The sequence below is a fragment of the Mesoplodon mirus genome (assembly GCF_964341445.2).
Source record: "Mesoplodon mirus genome assembly, chromosome: 5".
In the NCBI taxonomy this organism is placed as follows: Eukaryota; Metazoa; Chordata; class Mammalia; order Artiodactyla; family Ziphiidae; genus Mesoplodon; species Mesoplodon mirus.
In genome coordinates this window covers 75,035,835-75,054,399 of record NC_138980.1, presented here as the reverse complement: position 1 = coordinate 75,054,399, position 18,565 = coordinate 75,035,835, and the positions used below count along the sequence as shown (strand labels likewise).

Sequence of the window (18,565 nt, the reverse complement as noted above, 5' to 3'; positions counted from 1 at the left end):
AGCATGTTTCCAAAGCCACATCAATATTTTGAAAAGAGGGAAAAGGCATTAAAGCATGATGACCACGAGCTTGGACTTTAGGGGCAAACATCTGTATTTGTCTTTAATAGGCCATTTCTAGTTAAATGACTTAGTTATTTGATATTTCTAAACTTCAGTTTCCTTAACCGTAAAATGGGAACAAGTAAAAGACCTATTGCTTTGGAATTTTCTTAAGATTACATGAGATAATTTACGTGAAGCATTTAGGATGTTGCCTGAACAATCCAGGCACTCTATTATTTCTATTACTTTACCTCTAGGAAGTGATTTCTCTAAAGCATACATTCAAATTTGAAGAATTGGATAGGTTTTTCCTTTACTGCTTTTTTTTTTCATTAGAACTATTAAGAAACACATTTAAGTATTCATGAAGATGTGGAGCAACAGGAACTCTCACAAACTGCCAGTTAAGTGTCTATTGGGAAACCAGTTAGAAAAAGAAGTATCTAGTAAAGCTGAAACTTAACATACCTTTTGATAGCAAGCCCACTCCTTGACATATGTCCTAAAGAATACCCAGAAAAGATGAACAAAAATGGTCACTGTTCATATTAGCCAAAAATTGGAAATAACCCAATTGTCCATCAACTATAGAATGGGTAAATTGCTGTATATTCATTCAGTGAAATACCACCTACATAGCACATGAATGAATCTCCAACATAATGTTGATAGAAAAAAAGCAAAACAAAATATGGGGTATAATTACACAAAGTTCAAACAAGCAAAACTAAAGTATATCACTTAGGGATGCATACACAAAACTATTAAAAGAGAGCAAGGAAATGTTCACGAAAATCAGGTTGGAATTTACAAAAATGAGAAGGGAGAGTATTATGATCAGGATAGGGCACATGGAGGAGGGGTGGAGATCCTGAATTACTGAAAATGATTTACTACTTGACCTAAGTGATGGTTACATTAGTGTACACTTATTAATTTTATATAATCCTTGATAAGGAAAAATTAAGTCTATAAAAGTAACTTACTAATATAGACCTTATAAGACAGCAACAGTAAAAACAGTATATTAATATCCACAGTAAGTATACACACCTAAATTTAAGCATATTTTCAAAATCTATCTTGTCCTTTACTATCCTGTATTGTGCTTTGGTATGTTGAAAAAAGTGAGGAGATAGTGAGAGCTCTAATAGCTATTTTCAGAGAAAAGCCAACCTCTACGATAGGATTCACCAACATTAACACATATCTGAAACAAAAGAGTAATGGTTCTGAATGCAAGTAATTTACTAAATTATAGGAAAACAAAAAGATGGTTAAGTCTTTTAAAAAAAAAGTAGCTTAACTACTTACCCTACCTTAATTTTTGTCATTATACTTACCACAACCTGACAGCATAATATCTTTGTCTATCTCCTCCACCAGCAGGAAATATGTAAACTTCATGAGAAAGTGTGTGTTATTTACTGACTTATCCCTGGCACTCAGACCCGTGCCCAGCACATAACAGGTGCTCAATCAATATTTGCTAAATGAACAAATTGATCTATCTAAGGACTAAGTGATTAAGAGGGGATTTTGCTGTTAAAAAGATAGACACTTGATTGCTTTCCAATGGCAAAGAAAGATATCTGGCTAGACAACTATTCTATTATGCAAAACTGAATACTCATTAGGCACACACAATCATATGGCCATCTTTGCAGAACAACAGCAAACCATCAAAAGACTGAAGTTAAGAGCACTGGTTTTAATAGCACCTGGAATGGAGTAAGGAATTCAGATTTGGAGTATGCTGGGAAACTGAGTCGCTACTAGTTGAAAACTAAGAGCACTTTCTGGCCCAATTTCTGTCATTGAATAAGAATCTTTGAGGGTGGGGTCTAGGAATTAATACTTTCCAAACACTATCTAGGTGTTCCTAATAGGCAACCAGGTTTGAAAACTACTTTAAACTAACTCAGGTTTTGGACTAGTCTGACCCATCTTAATTCCAAAACAGTGAAGGGTATTGACTTGTGAGTGATGGAAGCAAATGTATGACACAAAAGCGGCATCACAAGTTTCTTGAGGAAATAATATCTTCTTTATATTTACACAACAACACTTCAACAATGTTATTCCCTTTGAGACAATTTAGGTAACACTGCTTTTATCAATAATTTTACTTTGAGTGTTGAGGTGAATATAAAGACATGTTTTGGGACTGTCCTTGTTACAATGGTCACTTGGAAAGGAAGGAATCTTCAGCCTCTTCAACTTAATACTCTCCTTAAATACAGTTATACCTAGGGGAGGTCTAATCAGATCTCTGGGCAGAGAGCTGTCTGCAACCTGATGAAGGGATAGGTCTAGGCTCATACTTTTATGAAAAGGAGTGTCCCTTTTAAAGGAAACGTTATAAGGGGACCAAATCCTGGAGTGCTGACAAGAAAGAAGCCCCTGACCCGAGCATATGCTTTAAGACCAGAAGTTCTCCTGAAAAGATAATCGATGGAAATTTCATCCATTTAAAAATCTCTTGCTAAAAATTTCTTTTAAAAAATTTAAAAGAAAATTCTTTAAAACTCTCTTTTGGATTGCCTGTATTTTCTTTTCTTTAGCGAAGTTTCAAATCTTAACTCTACAGCAAACATGGCCAAGTCTACAGTCTGCACTATAAAGCAAGGACAGGAAGCATTACAGTCTCCAACTTCCCCCTTTTCTATCTGCCTAAGTCCTTCTCACTCAGAGTTACAATTCCCCAGCCCCCAGTGCACCTTCAGCTCATGTTTGGTCCCACTTGCCATCCCACCCCTACACCTCCTACAATGGCAAAGACAAAGAAATCTCAGGTATCTTTACAACACATCTGTCACCACATCCTAGTTGGAAACATTCTGTTCTGAGACAGGAAAGACTATATGACCTCAGATTAAATTCTCTGTATTTCAGTTTCTCATTAGCAGAATCTATGCTTCTCAGAAATGTTGCAAGATTTCTTTAAATTTTTATCAGAGAACAGCACATATAAACTCAGGTAATTATAAACCTCTAAAATATCTGATAAATGCTTCCCAAATACTTGATACTTCCTTTCTGCTTTAAAACAGTGCACTTAGTCTCTTCAGTCAAATGTAAGAATGATAAATGTAAAATAATATAAAAACAGGCACTGCAAAAAGCCCCTGGCCTAATCCTGCCTCCTAGCGTAACTCTGCCCAAATCAACCCAACCTGAGTAAGGCACCTTCCCAACAGCCTACTCAGGGTGGAATCACTGCTGCAGAGCAGGCGCTAAGGACTGATGGAAGAGGTGACTTCCCTACAATGCAGATGAAGACGACAGACTTGCTCAAAGGGACATGCAAATCCATGAACAGAACGGGATTAGAACCCAAACCAACAGGCCAATTTTTTGTTTAATTTTAAAGTCAGGGGCTTCCCTGGTGGCACAGTGGTTAAGAATCTGCCTGCCAATGCAGGGGACACGGGTTCGAGCCCTGGTCTGGGAAGACGCCACATGCCGCGGAGCAACTAAGCCCGTGCGCCACAACTACTGAGCCTGCGCTCTAGAGCCTGCGAGCCACAACTACTACATGTGCTACAACTACTGAAGCCCGCACGCCTAGAGCCTGTGCTCCGCACAAGAGAAGCTATTTCTCATTGCCTTCTCAAGGCAATGAGAAGCCCGCGCACCTCAACGAAGAGTAGCCCCTACTTGCTGCAACTAGAGATAGCCCATGCGCATCAACGAAGACTCAATGCAGCCAAAAGTAAATAAATAAAATAATAAAGTCAGTAGTAATTTTAATTAGATACAATGTTCCTGACAAGTTTACATGGCTTCTTCTAGTTTTAAATGATTGATATTCAGTTTGTTTTCACAAAAGCATTTAAAGAAAATTTCAATTTGTCATTGTGAAGATTAGGTCAAATGTAAGAATATACCATATTTTTTGGTTACTACACTTTAACTCAAAAGAATATATGTTAGGACTTCCCTGGTGGCGCAATGGTTAAGAACCCGCCTGTCAGTGCAGGGGACACGGGTTTGAGCCCTGGTCCGGGAAGATCCCACATGCTGCGGAGCAACTAAGCCCGTGCACTGCAACTACTGAGCCTGCACTCTAGAGCCCGCAAGCCACAACTACTGAGCCCACGTGCTGCGACGACTGAAGCCCGTGCGCTCTAGGGCCTGCGTGCCACAACTACTGAGCCTACGTGCTGCAACTACTGGAGCCCGCGCCTAGAACCCAGGCTCTGCAACAAGAGAAGCCACTACAATGAGAAGCCCGTGCACCGCAACGAAGAGTAGCCCCTCTCACCGCAACTAGAGAAAGCCCGCGCACAACAACAGACCCAACGCAGCCAAAAATTAAAAAAATAAAGAATAAATGTTAAATTTCTCCCAAAATAAAATAGATAGGGGCTGTACAGCAAAGGCTGGACAGATTACCTAGCAACCATAGCACCCCAAAATTACTGAGCATTTGGAGTGTGCCAAGCATTGAGATAAATTCTTGACATTCATTATTTCACTTGACTCTCACAACAACCTCATAAAGTAGATTCTACTAAATTACCAATACAGAAATTTAGGATTAGAGAAGGACATTATGAACAAGGTTACAAGCCTAGAAGTGTCACATTTGGGAAAACAATCCAGGTGGGCTGGCACCAGAATCCATGTTACATATACCTTATTAAATGTGAAAGAAAGACCAACATCATCCATCAAATTGATGTGTATTTATTGCACAAATATCCCCTAGAACTGGGAGGTTATTATAATACAGGCGTACATTTGAGAAATGTATACAGAACAAGAAACAAGTATTTACATTTTACATCTCCCACCATCTAAATAACTTAAAGCATAACAATCTCATAAGACATCTACCAGAAGTAGGCATTGTGTAAAATCTGTTTTTTTTAAAGTGATCATCCCCAGTGTATGCCAATTGCAACAAAATGAAATCTGTGCTAGTATGTTTATTGCACTTAACATTTTCAAACTCAAAATTAAGACATATTAATAAAAGCCAGGAATATTTAAAATCAAACCAATTAGTTTATATACAGGAAAAATTAGTTTTAAATCTATAATGTAAAAGATCCCTTTTTCATCTCCTGTTGCAACAAACAGGTTTTTAAAATGTGTAACATATATCTATCTGTACCGTAAGAAGTTGAAAAAAATTATTTTGAACAGGCCAAAAATTCTTTTCACATTCATCATAATGATCACACTTTAAAGAAGTAGCAGCTCATTCCTTGGGCTTTGTGTAATGCAAGAATGACTATGACGAAGGAGCAGAAATTACAGAAGGATTGCAAATTATAAAACTCAGGAATCCTATAAGGATTGATGATTCTATAAGAAACTATAGGCCTTTTCCTTTCAAGCAAAGCTTAGTTTTAAGAATTACAGTAGCATGAGCCATCCATTTATTGAAGACTAGATTTCCTAAATGGTAATTTATTAGAGATTTCAAATAGATAGGACTGTGAATAGTTCAATGACTAATTTAAACAATAACACATATAAAAAAGACACTGTCTACCTCCTACATATCCTGAACTACAATTAAAAAAAAAATGTACAGTGGCCACATATGATCTTTTCTATATTCTGAATTCTGCTAAAGAGATTGATTCATAAAATTCCAAACAACAGATGAGAGAAGAACTTCATTAATGAATAGACTAAAAAAATTAAGCTAATGAAAATATATACATAAACACTCTTTGACAGCAAGTCATCCATGGAAGACTCTGGTACTAACTGGGACCAGCTGATAGGACACAGGGGCCAAAGCGACTGCAAGCACACCAATTTCAGGTTTACATTCCATTAAAATAACCATTTCTTCTTAGTCTAGCTGGAGATTAGAGTAAGACAAAATGTGACCCAATGCTATAAATTCAAGGTCAAAGACTAAATAAACCACAGAAATCTTCCTTAATTATTGAAAATTTAAATAGCAAGAACAGATGCATAATAGACAAAGTGTACCTAGAAACAGAATGAGCAAGTGGTTTTCTGTTTTAAGCTAATCAACTAATTATGATGAAAATAGTTCATGAAAGCAGAAACCAGCTTCACTTCTAGCATTAAAAGCATCTTAGACCAGGTAAGTAAAGGATAAACTATAATGTAGTATTTCAAGTAAACTGAGGTAGTAGAGCATAATGAAAACTTTATCTACCCATCTTTCTATTTACATTACTTACAAGAGTTTGGTTCCATATTAGCCTTTCTCACAAGCAACACTCTACAATATATACAAAAACAATAACAACTGAAAAGTTGAAATCTTTGAAAAAATTACTTTTGGAAGAGAGGAGCTATTAGAGAAAAAAAATAATCTTAAGAGTTAATGAGCTCTTTTAGTGTAAATTGAATATTATGAAGCAGTGAAACAAATATTCAGTTTCTATGGGTTCAAGAAGGGCTGATACCGAAACCAAGGGCCTCGGCTACCTGAGCACTTTTAAAGAAAATAGTATTATTTCTGCCAATGCTTTGGTGCAATTTTTAATCCTAATTTTAATTTATTAAATTAAATGCAAATACGTAAATATTAACATTTATAAGAATTAGCTTATACTTATAAACAAAACAAATGGTATAAAGTAGTATTCTTATTTTGGGAATCTATATTCCTCAGCCTTAAAAAAAGATTGGCTTTACTTATATTTTAGGGTGTGTGAAACAGAAAAATCACCAGAAAGTAATATTTCAACATTATATACAATTAATCCTAGTTGAAAATATATTTTTTAAAAAGGCATGTTTACCAATCTTGTATTTCTACCTCTTCTTTTTTAAAAAATAGATACATATGTACACTTGGGTGGATAACATAACACAGATTTATACACTTTATTCTGAGTTTATTCTAATTAACAAGCTGTTTAAAATACTTTGAGAAATACCCAGAAATTAGCTATTTTGAATTGAAAAACAAAAAAACACAAATAAAGTTTCATAGATCTTTGTACCTTAGAAATAAAGAATTAAAACTAATGAAATGGCTCTTTCTGAGCCATTTAATCATGAGATATCCGTTCCTCCTACTTATGGGTTGTGGCAAGACTGTAGTGATCATAATGAAATTCCTCAATGTTATTCATTTTGTAGAAACGTCGAAGTTACACTTTGGCTTCTTCAAATGCTTTCCCCCCAAATGTTGTTTTTAGTTTCACTTGGTTAAAAATCTGCCACCATCCAGAAGTCCAATCAAAATGAAAAAGCCATCCAGTGATGACACAATATGCACTGCAATGCAGAATACCCACCCAGGTGACTGACTCATTCAGATGAAGGTCTGACAGAGAAAAACAATTGCCATAAATGCAAGTTGCGACTGCTTCCTTGGTTTCTACTTAACTTTCCACCAAAGTTAATTTCCAACGGCCTTTCTGTTAAAGTAGTATCTGAGCAACATATGGAGAGTGAGTGCTTGCTACAGCAGCCAGAAGAGGAAGATCACTGGATTCAATCCTGAAATTAAAAAAAAAAATCTCAGTTCAGGTTTATTCCTACAGGCAATGACTGCTATCTATAAAGTCACTATACATCTCCACTCAAGGAGCTTGGCCACCCTGGCCAAAAGGAAAAGGGTAAGAGAACTGAAGATAATGAAAATTAGAAATTTTTCAGTAAGTAAAAACCATAACTAAAGATTTTTAAAAAAGAAAGCCTCTGAAACCCAACAGTAACAAAGTCACAAATGCAGGAAACCATCTCACTGATGTGCTGATGGACCATGCATCAGGGCAAGGAATAACGTCTAAGAAATACTATATAGGGACTTCACTGGTGGCGCAGTGGTTAAGAAGCCACCTGCCAATGCAGGGGACACAGGTTCAAGTCGTGGTCCGGGAAGATCCTACATATCGCAGAGCAACTAAGCCTGTGAGCCACAACTACTGAGCTCACGTGACACAACTACTGAAGCCTGCGTGCCTAGAGCCTGTGCTCCACAACAAAGAGAAGCCACCATAATGAGAAGCTCGCTCACCACAACCAAGAGTAGCCCCCGCTTGCTGAAACTAGAGAAAGCCCATGCCCAGCAACGAAGACCCAACGCAGCCAAAAATAAATAAATAAATAAATAATTTTTTTTAAAAAGAAATATTATATAGTATAATGACAGAATAATAGTGTGCAGACATATTGTTTTGGATACAAATGTTTCTATAATAAGATTTACTGGGAAGACATAATGGAAGCCTCTTAAAAATACAACCTACCACAAATAACTTATAGGAAAAGAAAAATGGCCAATAAATATCAAAATAAGTTATGCAGACACACTCCTGGTTAGAGAATAAATCTGAATAAAATCAGATTTCATTTTTCAGCTAGTAGCTTGGCAAAGATTAAAAAGTTTGGTAATAAATAGCAGTAAGAAGAGTGTGCTTCCCACTGTTCATGAAAATTTATTCTGGTACTTTCTGGATAGCATTTACTATTACCGTCAAAATATCAACAATTTAATCACATATGCCCTTTAATTCAAAAATTCTACATCAAAGAATTTATCCTATAAACCTCAAAGGTTTATATTTATTCTAGCATTGATTTGTAACAGCGAAAAACTGAAAATAAATTCCACCATATAATAGAATGCAATACAGCCATTAAAAATGATATAGTTTAGTATGTGTGGTATGTGCTTAAATGAACAAATATTCAAGATACATTAAAAGGCAAGCTGCACAAAGATATATAGAGTACAAACTAATTTATATTTTTAATCCTACACATTTAAAAATTCTGTAAGAAGAAACAATCCATTAACTGTGTTTGACTGAGGACTGGAAGTTGAGGAAAAGACGATACAATTACTTTTCACTTTATGCCAAAATGCACTGAAACTTTCATTATATGTACATTACTTTAAAAATTAGTTTAAATTTTCTAAAAATAAAGGCATTACATGCAGAGAATCATCTATTTCCAATCTGGATAATAAGCAATAACATTAATGAAAGAATTTAATTTGGTTTCAGACATACAGTAGCAACTCGATGTTGGCTCTTTCTCCCTTCATAAAAGCTGAAATTAGACAAAAGTTCTAGCTTGTTTTAATTTATTCAACCAGCATTTCAAGAAATAATTTTCACACACACACACACACACAAAGTGGACATAGAACACAGGGAAAGTGACCACAGAACATAATGAAAGGGGCTATACTATGCCTCTTGCCAATTTCCTGTTTGTCCTTCAGTTAGCATGTTAGATAACTAGCTTCTTCCCAGGAATAACTTCAGAGTATAAAGATATAATATATAGATAATGGGGAAGGAGTAATAATATGTAGATAATATACCATCATCCATAGAGTGCCATTACTTCAATCAGATCATTTGGATGGCCGGGCAGATGCTGGGAATGATGAGTTTACAACATATTTAATAAATAAAAATGAATACTTACTTATTTTTTTCTAATGCAAAAATTTAGACTTTAATTCCTTTTTATTCAACTAAATTCTCAACCTACTGTAATTGCACAAGGGACAGTGCATTTCAGATCAGTGTAGGACAGGGTTCTGCTTTTATACTGTATACAACAGGGGTCCCCAACCCACAGGCCGTGGACTGGTACTAGTCTGTGCCCTGTTAGGAACCAGGCTGCACAGCAGGAAGTGAGCGGCAGGCAAGTGAGCAAAGCTTCATCAGCCACTCCCCATCACTTGCATTACTGCCTAAGCCATTCCCCACACTCCGTTGGTGGAAAGACTGTATTCCACGAAACCGATCCCTGGTGCCAAAAAGGTTGGGGACCACTGGTATAGAACAACCCAGATGATAACAGTATACTGCTTCTAACAAGACAAAAAACTTAAAAAGAAAAAAGGCAATTCTGAGAAATATTCATTGCCTAAATAAACAGTGAAACGAGAAAGCAAAGCCAGAAAAGGAATCAGGAACATACCCTAAAACCACTCCCAGCTCCTTGACATGAACACGCATCTGCCCCCTCAGGTACTCAGATAACATTTTGCTCTTGAAGTATAGCTCCTGTAACCGGTCTTCAAGATGCATTACACACTGCAGTTAGGAGGAAAACAAGAATCAAGTCAGAAATTGCACAACTCTTAAGTAATGCAAATTCCAAAGCATCATGTTTTGACAATTCTATTTAGTTATTCCAACATAAACTAAAATTTGGAGCACATTTTTATTTTTTGAATTTTATTTTATTTTTTATACAGCAGGTTCTTATTAGTTATCCATTTTACACATATTAGTGTATATATGTCAGTCTCAGTCTCCCAATTCATCCCACCACCCCCACGACCCCGCCGCTGTATCAATGTACATTCCCACCAACAGTGCCAGAGGGTTCCTTTTTCTCCACACCCTCTCGAGCACTTGTTGTTTCTATATTTTCTGATGATGCCCATTCTAACGGGTGTGAGGTGATACCTCATGTAGTTTTGATTTGCATTTCTCTAATAATTAGTGATGTTCAGCAGCTTTTCATGTGCCTCTTGGCCTTCTTTGGAGAAATGTCTATTTAGGTCTTCTGCCCATTTTTGGATTGGGTTGTTTGTTTTTTTTAAAGTTGAGCTGCATGAGCAGTTTATATATTTTGGAGATTAATCCTTTGTCCGTTGATTGGTCTGCAAATATTTTCTCCCATTCTGAGGGTTGTCTTTTCATCATTTGTAGTTTCCTTTGCTGTGGAAAAGCTTTTAAGCTTAATTAAGTCCCATATGTTTATTTTTGTTTTCATTTCTTTTTTTTTTTTTTTTTTTTTTTTTTGCGGTATGCAGGCCTCTCACTGTTGTGGCCTCTCCCGCTGCGGAGCACAGGCTCAGCAGCCATGGCTCGCGGGCCCAGCCGCTCTGCGGCATGTGGGATCCTCCCGGACCAGGGCACAAACCCGCGTCCCCTGCATCGAAAGGCAGACTCTCAACCACTGCGCCACCAGGGAAGCCCTATTTTCATTTCTTACTCTAGGAGGTGGGTCAAAAAAGATCTTGCGGTGGTTTATGTCAAGGAGTGTTCTTCCTATGTTTTCCTCTAAGAGTTTTATAGTGTCCGGTCTTACATTTAGGTCCCTAATCCATTTTGAGTATATTTTTGTGTATGGTGTTAGGGAGTGTTCTAATTTCATTCTTTTACATGTAGCTGTCCAGTTCTCCCAGCACCACTTACTGAAGAGACTGTCTTTTCTCCATTGTATATCCTTGCCTCCTTTGTCATAGATTAGTTGACCATAGGTGCATGGGTTAAATCTGGACTTTCTATCCAGTTCCTGGGATCTATATTTCTGTTTTTGTGCCAGTACCATACTGTCTTGATTACTGTAGCTTTGTAGTATAGTCTGAAGTCCAGAAGCCTGATTCCTCCAGCTCCGTTTTTTTCCCTCAAGACTGCTTCAGCTATTCGGGGTCTTTTGTGTCTCCATACAAATTTTAAGACTTTTTGTTCTAGTTCTATAAAAAATGCCATTGGTAATTTGATAGGGATTGCACTGAATCTGTAGATTGCTTTGGGTAGTACAGTCCTTTTCACAATATTGATTCTTCCAGTCCAAGAATATGGTATGTATCTCCATCTGTTTGTATCATCTTTAATTTCTCTCATCACGGTCTTATACTTTTCTGCATACAAGTCTTTTGTCTCCCTAGGTAGGTTTATTCCTAGGTATTTTATTCTTTTTGTTGCAATGGTAAATGGGAGTGTTTCCTTAATTTCTCTTTCAGATTTTTCATCACTAGTGTATAGGAACGCAAGAGATTTCTGTGCATTAATTTTGTATCCTGCAACTTTACCAAATTCACTGATTAGCTCTAGTAGTTTTCTGGTGGCATCTTTTGGATACTTTATGTATAGTACCATGTCATCTGCAGTGACAGTTTTACTTCTTCTTTTCCAATTTGTATTCTTTTTCTTTTTCTTCTCTGATTGCCGTGGCTAGGACTTCCAAAACTATGTTGAAAAATAGTGGTGAGAGTGGACATCCTTGTCTTGTTCCTGATCTTAGAGGAAATGCTTTGAGTTTTTCACCATTGAGAATGATGTTTGCTGTGGGTTTGTCGTATATGGCTTTTATTATGTTGAGGTAGGTTCCCTCTATGCTCACTTTCTGGAGAGTTTTTGTCATAAATGGGTGTTGAATTTTGCCAAAACTATTTCTGCATCTATTGAGATGATCATATGGTTTGACCATATTCTTCATTTGTTAATATGGTGTATCACATTGGTTGATTTGCATATACTGGAGAATCATTACATTCCTGGGATAAATCCCACTTCCTCATGGTATATGACCCTTTTAATGTGTTGTTGGATTCTGCTTACTAGTATTTTGTTGAGGATTTTTGCATCAATATTCATCAGTGATATTGGCCTGTAATTTTTTTTTGTAGTATCTTTGTCTGGTTTTGGTGTCCTCATAGAATGAGTTTGGGAGTGTTCCTCCCTCCACAATTTTTTGGAAGAGTTTGAGAAGGATGGGTGTTAGCTCTTCTCCAAATGTTTGATAGAATTCACCTGTGAAGCCATCTGGTACTGGACTTTTGTTTCTTAGAAGATTTTTAATCACAGTTTCAATTTCATTACTTGTGATTGGTCTGTTCATATTTTCTATTTCTTCCTGGTTCAGTCTTGGTAAGTTATACCTTTCTAAGAATTTGTCCATTTCTTCCAGGTTGTCCATTGTATTGGCACAGAGTTGCCTGTAGTAGTCTCTTAGGATGCTTTGTATTTCTGCAGTGTCTGTTGTAACTTCTCCTTTTTCATTTCTAATTTTATTGATTTGAGTCCTCTCCCTCTTTTTCTTGATGAGTCTGGCTAATGGTTTATCAATTTTATGTTCTCAAAGAACCAGCTTTTACTTTTATTGATCTTTGCTATTGTTTTGTTTCTATTTCATTTATTTCTGCTCTGATCTTTATGATTTCTTTCCTTCTACTAACTTTGGGTTTTGTTTTTTCTTTCTCTACTTCTTTTAGGTGTAAGGTTAGATTGTTTATTTGAAATTTTTTTGTTTCTTGAGGTAGGCTTGTATAGCTATAAACTTCCTTCTTAGAACTGCTTTTGCTGCATCCCATAGGTTTTGGATCATCATGTTTTCATTGTCATTTGTCTCTAGAGATTTTTTTATTTCCTCTTTGATTTCCTCAGTGATATCTTGGTTATTTAGTAACGTATTGTTTAGCCTTCAAGTGTTTGTGTTTTTTACATTTTTTTCCCCTGTAACTGATTTCAAATCTCATAGCATTGTGGTCAGAAAAGATGCTTGAGGGCTTCCCTGGTGGTGCAGCGGTTGAGAGTCTGCCTGCCGATGCAGGGGACACAGGTTCGAGCCCTGGTCTGGGAAGATCCCACATGCCGCGGAGCAGTTAGGCCCGTGAGGCATGGCCACTGAGTCTGCGCGTCCGGAGCCTGTGCTCCGCAACGGGAGAGGCCACAACAGTGAGAGGCCCACGTACCGCAAGAAAAAATAAATAAATAAAAATAATAATAAAAAAATAAAAATAAAAGATGCTTGATATGATTTCAATTTTCTTAAATTTACTGAGGCTTGATTTGTGACCCAAGATGCGATCTATCCTTGAGAATGTTCCATGTGCACTTGAGAAGAAAGTGTATTCTGTTGTTTCTGGATGGAATGTCCTATAAATATCAATTAAATCTATCTGGTCTATTGTGTCATTTAAAGCTCATGTTTCCTCATTAATTTTCTGTTTGGAGATCTGTCCATTGGTATAACTGAGGTGTTAAAGTCCCCTATTATTACTGTGTTACTGTCGATTTCCTCTTTTATAGCTGTTAGCACTTGCCTTATGTATTGAGGTGCTCCTATGTTGGCTGCATAAATATTTGTAATTGTTATATCTTCTTCCTGGATTGATCCCTTGATCATTATGTGGTGTCCTTCCTTATCTCTTGTAACATTCTTTAAAGTCTATTTTATCTGATATGAGTATTGCTACTCAAGCTTTCTTTTGATTTCCATTTGCATGGAATATCTTTTTCCATCCCCTCACTTTCAGTCTGTATGTGTCCTAGGTCTGAAGTGAGTCCCTTGTAGACAGCACATATATCGGTCTTGTATTTGTATCCATTCAGTGAGCCTGTGTCTTTTGGTTGGAGCATTTAATCCATTCACATTTAAGGTAATTATTGATATGTATGTTCCTACTCCCATTTTCTTAATTGTTTTGCATTTGTTTTTGTAGGTCCTTTTCTTCTCTTGTGTTTCCCACTTAGAGAAGTTCCTTTGGCATTTGTTGTAGAGCTGCTTTGGTGGTGCTGAATTCTCTTAGCTTTTGCTTGTCTGTAAAGCTTTTGATTTCTCCATCAAATCTGAATGAGATCCTTGCTGGGTAATCTTGGTTGTACGTTCTTCTCTTTCATCACTTTAAACATGTCATGCCACTCCCTTCTGGGTTGTAGAGTTTCTGCTGAGAAATCAGCTCTTAACCTTATGGGAGATCCCTTGTATGTTATTTGTCATTTTTCCCTTGCTGCTTTCAATATTTTTTCTTAATCTTTAATTTTTCCCAATTTCATTACTATGTGAATCGGCGTGTTTCTCCTTGGGTTTATCCTGTGTGGAACCCTCTGCGCTTCCTGGCCTTGGATGGCTATTTCCTTTCCCATGTTAGGGAAGTTTTCGACTATAATCTCTTCAAATGTTTTCTCAGGTCCTTTCTCTCTCTCTCTTCTCCTTCTGGGACCCCTATAATGTGAATGTTGTTGTGTCTAATGTTGTCCCAGAGGTCTCTTAGGCTCTCTTTATTTCTTTTCATTCTTTTTTCTTTATTCTGTTCTGCAGAAGTGAATTCCACCATTCTGTCTTCCAGGTCACTTATCAGTGCTTCTGCCTCAGTTATTCTATTAATTCCTTGTAGTGTATTTTTCATTTCAGTTATTGTATTGTTCATCTCTGTTTGTTTGTTCTTTAATTCTTATAGGTCTTTGTTAAACATTTCTTGCATCTTCTAGATCTTTGCCTCCATTGTTTTTCCAAGGTCCGGGATCATCTTCACTATCATTATTCTGAATTCTTTTTCTGGAAGGTGGTCTATCTCCACTTCATTTAGTTGTTTCTCTGGGGTTTTATCTTGTTCCTTCATCTGGTACATAGCCCTCTGACTTTTCATCTTGTCTATCTTTCTGTGAGTGTGGTTTTTGTTCCACAGGCTGCAGGACTGTAGTTCTTCTTGCTTCTGCTGTCTGCCCTCTGGAGCACAATTTTTTTTTTTTTTTGCGGTACGCGGACCTCTCACTGCCGTGGCCTCTCCCGTTGCGGAGCACAGGCTCCGGACGCACAGGCCCAGCGGCCATGGCTCACGGGCCCAGCCGCTCCGCGGCATGTGAGATCCTCCCGGACCGGGGCACGAACCCGTGTCCCCTGCATCGGCAGGCGGACTCTCAACCACCGCGCCACCAGGGAAGCTCTGGAGCACATTTTTAAAGCATGCAATTTTAGCTAAAGGAGTGTAAACCTTCTCTAGCTCATATCAAAGATTTAGAGTCTGCAGTTATTTCTTACCATGGTAAATTGCACATAATATAAAATTTACCATTTTACATATAAAAGTTACCATTTTAAACACTTAAGTGTTCAACTGAGAGGCATTAAGTACATTCAGAATGTTGTGCAGGTATCACCACTACCCATATCCAGAACTTTAAAAAATACGTTTTTATTCCAAATTTCATAAATAAAACACTCAAATTAATACATTACAAATGTATTTAAATTAGAAATGCTGCATTCTCCTGTGAAGAGCAAAAGAAAAAAACTTTGCAACAGCTCACAGAGAGTGCTCTATAGGCCTTAGTAGAAATGTTTCTAAGCTGGAATATTAAAAACTAAAACATATATTTTGTTTATTGTCAATTAACTTGCTCAATTCACTAAAATAGGTGATTTTTCATGTGAATGGATGATATATATGTATGAAGAAAAAAGCATGAGGTGCAGGGGCTAAAACACTAAATTCTTGCAGAGTATTTCTTCCCAATGGAAACCAGCTGCTGTTAAAGCTTCTCAGAAAAACACATTTTCTTTTTCTTCAGAAAAAACAATTGAATGTATTTCTTGGCATACATTACTTTGTGGTGTATACTTTGTGGTATAATGCTCATGTAGGCTGAAAATAACTTAAGTGAAAAAAATTCTATAAAATGTTTATAATAAAATTCATCCATATATATATATATACACACACACACACATACCCACACACAATTTACCACACTACCCATTTTTAGGTATACAATTCAATGGCATTTAAGTACATTCGCAATGTTCTGCACTATCATCACTATCCACTTCCAGAACTTTTTTTCATTATGCCAAATAGAAACTCTGTACCCAGTATACAGTAACCCTTCATGCCCTTCTTCCCACCATCCCTGGTAACCTCTATCTACTTTCTGTTTCTATGAAAGTGCCTATTCTAGATACCTAATGTAAGTGGGACCACAACAGTATCTGTCCTTTTGTATTTTGCTTGTTTCACTTACTGTAACGTTCTATTCATATTGTATCATGTATCAGAATTTCATTCCTCTAGGTTGTCACAAAGCACTGAGCTCATCTCCCTGTGCTATGCAGCAGCTTCCCACTAGCCATCCATTTTACATTTGGTAGTGTATATATGTCACTGCTACTCTCACTTCATCCCAGCTTCCCCATCCCCCATGTCCCCATGCCCTCAAGTCCGTTCTCTATGTCTGCATCTTTATTCCTGCCCTGCCACTAGGTTCACTGGTACCACTTTTTAAAATTACATATATATGCATTAGCATATGGTATTTGTTTTTCTCTTTCTGACGGGTTATGGGGATATATGTATACATATAGCTGATTCACTTTGTTGTACAACAGAAACTAACACAACATTGTAAAGCATTTACACTCCAATAAAGATGTGAAGAAAAATAAAATAAAATAAAACTAAGACCCACCAGGGACAGGCCCAGTAATATGTATATTTAAAAAAAAAGAATTTCATTCCTCTTTATGGCTGAAGTATTCCATTCTATGTATTACACATCATTTGTTGATGGACACGAGTTGTTTCCAATTTTGTCTACTGCAAGTTAATACTGCTGTGAACATTACTATACAATTGTCCCAGTCCCTGCTTTCAGTTATTTTGATTATAAACCTAGAAGAAGACTTGCTGGACCACATGACAATGCAATGTTAAACTTTTTGAGGAACTGCCAAACTGTTTTACACAGCAGCTGCACCATTTTAGATTCCCACCAGCAACGCACAAGGGTTCCAATTTCTCCTCATCCAATACTTTTTATTTTCAGGGTTTGCTTGATCAAACCCATCCTTATCAGTGTGAAGTGGTATCTCACTGTGCTTTTGATTTGCATTTTCCTAATGACTGATGGATGTTAAACATTCTCTCATGTGCTTATTGACTATTTGTATATCTTCTTTAGAGAAATGTCTACTCAAGTCCTCTGCCTATTTTTTGAGTTGTTTCTTTTTTTTTAACATCTTTATTGGAGTATAATTGCTTTACAACCGTGTGTTACTTTCTGCTTTATAACAAAGTGAATCAGCTATATGTATACATATATCCCCATATCTCCTCCCTCTTGCGTCTCCCTCTCACCCTCCCTATCCCACCCCTCTAGGTGGTCACAAAGCACTGAGCTGATCTCCCTGTGCTATGCAGCTGCTTCCCACTAGCTATCTATTTTACACTTGGTAGTATATATAAGTCCATGCCACTCTCTCACTTCATCCCAGCTTACCCTTCCCCCTCCCCGTGTCCTCAACTCCATTCTCTAGTAGGTCTGTGTCTTTATTTCTGTCCTGCCCCTAGGTTTTTCATAACCATTTTTTTTTTAGATTCCATATGTATGTGTTAGCATACAGTATTTGTTTTTCTCTTTCTGACTTACTTCACTCTGTATGACAGACTCTAGGCCCATCCACCTCACTACAAATAACTCAATTTCGTTTCTTTTTATGGCAGAGTAATATTCCATTGTATATATGGGCCACATCTTCTTTATCCATTCATCTGTCGATGGACATTTAGGTTGCTTCCATGTCCTGGCTATTGTAAATAGAGCTGCAATGAACACTGTGGTACATGACTCTTTTTGAATTATGGTTTTCTCAGGGTATATGTCCAATAGTGGAATTGCTGGGTCATATGGTAGTTCTGTTTTTAGTTTTTTAAGGAACCTCCATACTGTTCTCCATAGTGGCTGCATCAATTTACATTCCCACCAACAGTACAAGAGGGTTCCCTTTTCTCCACACCCTCTCCAGCATTTATTGTTTGTAGATATTTTGATGATGGCCATTCTGACTGGTGTGAGGTGATACCTCATTGTGGTTTTGATTTGCATTTCTCTAATGATTAATGATGTTGAGCATTCTTTCATGTGTTAGTTGGCAATCTGTATATCTTCTTTGGAGAAATGTCTACTTAGGTCTTCTGCCCATTTTTGGATTGGGTTGTTTGTTTTTTTGATATTGAGCTGCATGAGCTGCTTGTATATTTTGGAGATTAATCCTTTGTCAGTTGCTTCATTTGCAAATATTTTCTCCCATT

At 37.0% G+C, this 18,565-nt stretch overlaps 1 protein-coding gene across 3 annotated transcripts in view; it reads right to left on the bottom strand.

Moving 5' to 3' along the window:
* Window positions 1-4,717: 4,717 nt before the first annotated feature.
* Window positions 4,718-18,565, bottom strand: part of FNIP1 (folliculin interacting protein 1) — a 132,920-nt gene continuing 119,072 nt past the window's right edge. For 2 of the 3 annotated variants that reach the window (XM_082623753.1, XM_082623754.1), the window contains 2 exons: window positions 9,940-10,055; window positions 4,718-7,494 (listed from right to left, as the gene is read on the bottom strand). In XM_082623753.1, coding sequence (XP_082479879.1) covers window positions 7,416-7,494; window positions 9,940-10,055 — 195 coding nt within the window. In that variant the 3' untranslated portion in view covers window positions 4,718-7,415. The remainder of the gene's footprint in view (window positions 7,495-9,939; window positions 10,056-18,565) is intronic. The other variant, XM_082623755.1, reaches the window with a different exon arrangement.